Source organism: Nuphar pumila, chromosome 2 (genome assembly GCF_984573655.1).
Source record: "Nuphar pumila chromosome 2, dmNupPumi1.hap1.1, whole genome shotgun sequence".
In the NCBI taxonomy this organism is placed as follows: Eukaryota; Viridiplantae; Streptophyta; class Magnoliopsida; order Nymphaeales; family Nymphaeaceae; genus Nuphar; species Nuphar pumila.
The window spans coordinates 16,859,319-16,866,737 of NC_143250.1; the positions used below are offsets into that span (position 1 = coordinate 16,859,319).

A 7,419-nucleotide genomic window follows, 5' to 3' on the forward strand; every position below is an offset into this window, starting at 1 on the left:
ACCCGAATTCGAACGCCTAGGTTTTCTATCCAAATCCGACTCTGAGAGCAAACCAATTAAGACAGATCTGATTATGTGGGATCGAGTAAATCCCTATGTTGAAACCTAATTCATCCTGTTTACATCCCTCGGAGTCAAGGGCTGTGAACTTATAGACCTGTGCCAGCCCTGCGGACCTTAGGTCCAGGTCCGACTAAACCTAGTAGGTAGAAGTAACCATATGAAATTTCATGAACTTCACCCAGCCCTTATATTACTCGGACCGAAGGGGACAGACCCAAATATCTTACGGGCCTATTTCATTATGCCTGAATCTGGGTCCTATCGAATCCGATTCGAGCCCGAATTGGGTCAAACCCGAATAGGGGATTGGATAGAGCATTCCTAGTACCCGGATTACCATTACCCGGATTGGATAACCCAGATCCATATTGGATCCAACCCATTCAAATACACATAAGGAGAAACACGGAGATCCGCGATCCGTCCCTCTTGGATCCAACCCATACATAAAGAGTCTCTCTCTCTCTCTCTCTCTGCGTGGTAGCAGAAGAGAAACCCTAGGAAGGATTAACCTGCGATTGTTGATTGCAGGTAAGAGCAAATCCCTAGAACAGGAAGAAGAGGAAAGAAAGAAAGAAGGAGAGAAGATGGACGACGACCAGGAGATGGAGCGGTTCGGGATGGAGAAAGACTATGAGGGCGGGCAGTGGATCGGCGGCGAGTTCTTCTACCGCAAGCGGAAGGAGAAGCGCCTCCAGACCAGGGACGACGTCCTCTACGGCGTCTTCGCCGACTCCGACTCTGACGCCGAGGGCTCCTCCCGCCGCGGCCGCAGAGGGGACTTCTCCAAGAAGCCCGACATCACCAAGCCCGTTAACTTCGTCTCCACTGGCTCTGTCATGCCTTCCGAAGAGATCGACCGCCCCGAAGAGGCCCCTGACGGAGAGGACCCCCCAGGATTAGGGTTAGGGTTCGGGTCGAACCAGGGGGGGGGCTTGGGGTTTCGGCCGGATGCCGCTCCGTTGAAGAAGGAGAAGAAGGATGGGGATGGGGCCGACGAGGATGGGGAGGATGGGTTTCTGCCTACTGCGTTTGGGAGGATCATCAAGGAAGGGGCGAGGAGAAGGGAGAAGGAGAGGGAAAGCGCGGCGATGGAGGCAGCAAGAAGCACAAAGAAAGCTAGAGGTGGGAGGGAAGCCGAATTCGTTGGTGGTGTTGGGGGGTTCGAGAGGCACACTAAAGGGATCGGGTTTAAATTGTTGGAGAAGATGGGGTACAAGAAAGGTGAAGGTTTGGGGAAGAATGCCCAGGGAATCATCGCCCCCATTGAAGCTAAGATGCGTCCAAAGAATATGGGTATGGGGTTCAACGATTTCAAGGAGGCCAGTGCAGGTTTGGGGCCGCTACCTGCATTGGATGAAAGAGAGTCGAAGGCGAGCTCAGCGGTCTCGCAGGCTGGGCCAAAGGAGAAGCTCTGGTCGAAGCATAACAGAGCGAAGAAGAAGGAGTACGTGACGCCAGAGGAGCTGTTAACAAAAAAACAGGATGCGGGGGCAGAGGTGGTTCAGAAGGTCTTGGATATGAGGGGTCCCCAAGTTAGGGTGTTGACGAATTTGGAGAATCTGAATGCGGAGGAGAAAGCAGTGGAGGAGCGGGTGCCGATGCCTGAGCTGCAGCACAATATGAGGCTGATCGTTGATTTGGCAGAGGCGGATATTCATAAGATTGACCGGGAGTTGAGGCAGGAGAAGGAGACGATGGCGGTGCTTCTCAACGAGAAGGAAAAGCTCAGAGATGCAGAGGCCAGGCAGAAGCAGCAATTGGGTGTCTTGGAGGAGATATTGGGCATCGTTAGGAGGGTTCGGGAGGAGAATTCATCTGGCTCTTTGACATTGGAATCCCTTGCTAGAACATTTGGAGATATGAAGAAGAGGTACAGAGATGATTACAAGTTGTGCAATTTGTCTTGCATTGCTTGTTCGTTTGCTGTCCCTTTGTTGATCAAGGTTTTTCAAGGGTGGGATCCTCTGTTGAATCCCAGTAAGGGTTTGGATGTAATGCCAGTATGGAAGAATCTGTTACATGCGGATGAGCCCATTGATTATGGTGTTTATGACGATTCTGGGAGCGGTATGAATTCGGCATATACAGAGCTCGTAATGGAGGTGATTTTTCCTGCAGTAAGGATTTCTGCCACAAACTCTTGGGAGCCAAGAGACCCGGAGCAACTGTTGAGATTTCTGGAGTCATGGGACAAATTGATCCCACAGCCTGTTCTTCAGAACATTTTGGATAATATAGTGATGCCCAAGTTGACGGCTGCAGTTGATTCATGGGATCCGCGTAGAGAAACAGTTCCCATTCATGTTTGGTTGCATCCGTGGCTTCCACTACTGGGTCAGAAGATGGAGCTCCTGTATCATCCGATCCGGTTTAAGCTGGGAAATGTTCTTCATGCGTGGCATGCAAGCGATGCTTCTGCATACGCAATGCTGTCTCCATGGAAGACCGTTTTCGATCCCAATAGTTGGGAACAGTTGATTGTTCGATATATAGTCCCAAAGCTGATCAGTGCATTGCAAGAGTTCCAGATCAACCCAGCCAATCAGAAACTTGATCAATTCTATTGGGTGATGACATGGGCACCTGCAGTTCCGATTCATCATATGGTAGCCATACTGGAAACAGGGTTTTTCTCAAAATGGCTGCAGGTTTTGTATGGTTGGTTGTGTTCAAATCCAAATTTTGAAGAAGTAATGCAATGGTATTTAGGATGGAAAGGGATTTTCCCCCAGGAGTTGCTTGCGAATGAGCGTATAAGGTATCAACTGAATGTCGGTCTCAACATGATGACACAGGCAGCTGAAGGAGCAGTGGTGGTACAACCAGGGGTTAGAGAGAATGTTAGTTATCTTAGAGTTACTGAACAAAGGCAGTTTGAGGCTCAACAACAAGCAGCTTACGCTCAGCAGCACCCCGTCAGTGCTGCGAATGGTGTTCCTGAGACGAACTTGAAAGAATATGTTGAGACTTATGCACGGGATAATGACATTCATTTTTTGCCAAAGGTGGGCAGAATGCATGATGGCCTTCAGGTGTATGGTTTTGGAAGCATTAGTGTCTGTGTGGACTCCGTGAATCGAGTGATATTTGCACAAAATGGAGAGAGATGGGCTGCTGTATCACTGAGTGAGTTGCTAGAGATGCATAGGACTCGAAGCATGAGAAGTCGGTGACAAGCAAATTGTCAACAAAAAAATGTAAGGTTCTTTACTTCACCTATTTGCTTGGTATCTTAAACAGAACATTTTCAAAAGAAAATGATTCCACTTATTGCATTTGGTATCTATGTAATTTTGAGAGTTTGATCTTATGCTTGCTTACCTTTCTTCATTCTGTCAATATTCAACCTAGTGTGCATTACAACACAGTTTCCTTTTTTATTTTTTATTGTTGGAAAAATATTGCTCTAATCACATTCTTGTTCACAAGATTTATGGTCTCAAATATCTAACAAAGCTGATAAAGGAATATAGATAGAAAAAGAGCAGTATAAAGCCTCTTGAACCAACTCATTCAGTGTTTGTTTGCGAGCGGTTGGAGCTTCCAAGTTTTCTCTTTCAAGCAATTTGTGTGATAGTGTGCTCTCCAAATGCCTTTGTGTGTTCAATTCCAAAAGGTTTCTGCACTCGGATTTAGAAAACCTTCAAAACTAAAAGGATATCCTCTGAAAAAAGTGAGTTACTTCAATTAAAAATAATATTCAATAAGAAAAGTTATCTAAGATACTCTTAAAAAAGAAAAAGAAAAATATAGATATTTTGCAGCTTTTGGCAGGAGGATGGAGTAAAGATCCTGTAGCATTCAATTAGAAGTTTTGTTATTCTTACTGCTGCTGCAAGGGGCTGTCTATGAGATCCTTTTCAGCAATATTTGAACTTATAGTACAGCAGAACAATTTGCTGTCCATCTCATCCTTTGTCCCACTGGTTCTGTCGAATGAATCTTGAGATTCTATTTTTAAACATTCTTTCTATTGACTTTTCTAGAGACGTTTCCAGTTGTTTTTGTCCATCACCTTTTAATATAATTTTAATATTGGTTGCAGGATCATCTGTTTATAGCCAAAAAAGATAAGTGAATTGTAATAATTCGTTTTGAAAATATTGCATTATCATTGAAGCTAAATATACGTTCTTCACCTAAATTACTGGTACTTATAGTGTTTGCTTGAATTCGTTATTTTTATGAGGTTCATCTTTAGAAATATGGGCTATTGAATAGGCAAACATATAGTTTTTTCTTTTCTCTTTTTTTATTCTTCTTCTTCATTTGCCCATTTCAGATTTTTTTTCTCCATCCAAGTTCGTCTTTTCTCTTATCTGTCTTCTCATTTACAGTATGGCAAGGAAGTCAAAGTGTTTGAATGGTTTGGTGGAATTTTGAAATGGTCTTTGGTAATGGCTAAGGGATTTCAATTAATTCAAACTGACTGTATTTCCACACCTAGGTTAAAGAGAAAGAGTGCATGACAATTGCTTATGAAGTAGGTTAGTATTTTTATAAACATCTGACCATGTATGTTGATCATATATTTTACCCGGTCACTGATATGGCCAATATTTTGAAAATATCGCGATAATATCGGTGATTCAAGGGCAGCCCATATTATCTGCAATATATCATGATATTTTCAAAATTTTGCCAAAACTCAAAATATCACGATAATATCATGATATTCTTGGGAAAATCATTTTTTATTTTAAGCTTACATTTTTTTGTTTCTTTTATATTTTAAAGCCTTTTGAATCTTGTTTCTTTATATTTTTGCAAGAAAATTCATGCAAGACTTATTGTAAATTTGTAATTTATATTTCTTTTCAATTTTTTAAACTCCAGATATTTTTCTGATAAAAACCAACTTTTAAAAATCTCTCCAAGAAAACCCTCGACGAGAAATTACCTTGAACGATACAGTTGTCTGATTTTACTAATCATTAGTTACATATACATTGATAATATCATGTTGATCTGTAGGTCTTGTTCAATATGAGTGCCAAACAATAAGTTAATGTCTTTGGACTTGAAACTATGACTGCAACAATGGTTATAAAAACCGATATCAGAGGACACCTAGGCAGCCACCCCTTTGAGCAATGATTTCTTTTTAGTTTCTCTTTATTCAGAGATAGAAGCACAAATTTTCAAGTAAATAGGAACAACAACCGTATATCATTGATCCTAAAATCTAAGTTATCAATATAATGACATAGCAAAGTTTAAGTTGAAATGCTAAATCATAAAACTACCTTTAGTAACATAAATTTGTCAAAGTTTCATCATTTGACAGGTTACAACTAGGGCTGTTGCATGAGAGAACTTGGTTGCTTACATGGACTAATGGGATTGTTTGTCAGGAAGCAGCATGTTTGGAGACTATGCAACATCCTCTTGGTGCTTACTGAAACAGGCTATGCAACATCCTCTTGGTGCTTACTGAAATGAGGTGTCGAATGATATGCGGTCTGTCTGCTTTACTGGTGAACTTGCAAGAATATCTTTCTGCTTGGTGACTGTTTGGTTTGACGTGGATCTGTCATAATCTCAGTTCTGCAAATGGTCGTTTTGATCTGGAAGATTTTTTCTTATAAAGAAATGATAGCTGTACCGGAATCTTGGGAAAGAAATTAGTTCAGGTATTCTAGCAGCCTTCGATCTGCTTTTCCTCTTGACAATTTGATTCTGGTCTATGCCTATTGATCCTAGATTACCAAACTCTGCGTGTAGGAGGCTACTGCAGTTTTTGTGGAATGGCCTCCTGACAATTTGATTCTGGTCTATGCCTATTGATCCTAGATTACCAAACTCTGCGTGTAGGAGGCTACTGCAGTTTTTGTGGAATGGAGTGGATATGTTCTAGGCACCTAGGAATGACCAGTCGATGGGTGTGGAAGCTCTGCCCTTTTTCAACTGTACATCGTCTAATCTCTGTAAAGTTGAAATTTTAAATGCTTCATTGTCATCTTGAGAGGTTTTTTTTTTTCTATCCATTCCATGTTTGTACACAATTAGGGAACCCATGGTACTTCAGCTCCTTAAAACATTTGTTGCAATTTAGAGAGCATGTAAGCTTGTCAGTTTGTATGATAATAAATTCATCCGAGTATCCTTGGTTTGATTTGTTGTACTAGTATTCTTATGTTGAATGAAAGCAAGATCTTTGTTTGTTTTATCACCCAGAATTCCCTCCTTTTTATCGAGTGAGGTAAAAATGGTCGTGTGCCAAGCATTCAAAGCTAAATTCCCTCCTTCAAGGAGAAACCACTGTTATGGTATGGTTCGGACATCCCTGGTACAGCTCCAGAGGTTCCACCACAGCACCAATATAGTTCTGTTTCCGTTATTGTGAAACTCCTTGAGGGGGCCCCTCCCTGCCCCCAGGAAAGTCTCTCCATTAGTTCAGCCTTATAAACACTTGTTACTATAATTTGTCCTTAGGTGGAGGATCATCGATTTCTTGGGACTTGGAGTCTGCTCTATGCCCATGAAGCCTGGTCAAATCGATTCCATTCCATCTGTAAAACTCAACGTGGACTCAGCAGTCCTTGGCAGAACATTATATTCGTGTTGCCTACACATCAAACAGGTTTCTATTAGACGATTTCATTGTGTTTGTTGTTGTGGCTGGCAATGTAAGTGTAACAAGATATTTAATGATGGAACACTAGAGCATTGAGAGTTCCCTGATTGAGATTATTTTGATCATGTCTATTTTCCTTTTATCATCAACTTTGCTATTGATGGAGAACCAAACAGAGATGCTTGCCCCATCAGAGGAAGCTGGGGAAGGACAATCCGCGTTGTAAAACTCAACGACTACTCCCACATGGTTTTGGCCTTGAGGCAAAGGACACACACCCCAGGTACCGAACTCTCGATTTTCTTCAGCTTGAAAGCCTTAAGTTGACCAACCTAACCAGGTGTGCGGAGCCTTTGTGGGCCCCAGTCATGAACAGGTTCGCTGAGATACCCGAAACTCCCTTACAATGTCAGCCATGTTCTTGAATTGGGTCTAGAAGGTAGAATCGAATCTGATCCAATTTTATTTGGATCTTGGTCTGGATCTGGATATGATTGAATTTATAGATTTTGCATGGGTTAATGGGTTTAAGTGGGTCAAATGTGAGTGGATCAAGTTCTAAATGTACCCATTTTTAATCAGGTTTAACCCAACACAATTTGATTCAGGTTTGGGTTTGGGTTTGACTGATGTTATAAACCCATATGAGTTAATGGATCGGGCATAAACAGCTCTGGTTCTAATATGAATTAGGTTAGGATTCAGGTCTGTGTATGACTAATTGTAGATCTGTATGGGATAACGGGTTCCTGTTTAGGTCAGAACGATTGAAGCAT

General features: G+C 42.0%; 1 protein-coding gene across 4 annotated transcripts; it reads left to right on the forward strand.

Moving 5' to 3' along the window:
• Nucleotides 1-226: 226 nt before the first annotated feature.
• Nucleotides 227-6,179, forward strand: STIPL1 (GC-rich sequence DNA-binding factor-like protein with Tuftelin interacting domain-containing protein). 4 transcript variants are annotated; one of them, XR_016430150.1, is made up of 3 exons: nt 227-3,263; nt 5,421-5,699; nt 5,881-6,179. XR_016430150.1 is itself a non-coding variant. In XM_089995351.1 (2 exons), exon 1 carries the CDS (start codon nt 651-653, stop codon nt 3,237-3,239), a length of 2,589 nt encoding a protein of 862 aa, XP_089851477.1. In that variant the 5' UTR covers nt 227-650; the 3' UTR covers nt 3,240-3,263; nt 5,421-6,179. The 4 variants fall into 4 exon arrangements, 3 of the variants coding, with proteins under 3 accessions (XP_089851477.1, XP_089851479.1, XP_089851478.1); XM_089995351.1 differs by having other exon boundaries at nt 5,421-6,179; XM_089995353.1 differs by having other exon boundaries at nt 5,425-6,179.
• Nucleotides 6,180-7,419: the final 1,240 nt, after the last annotated feature.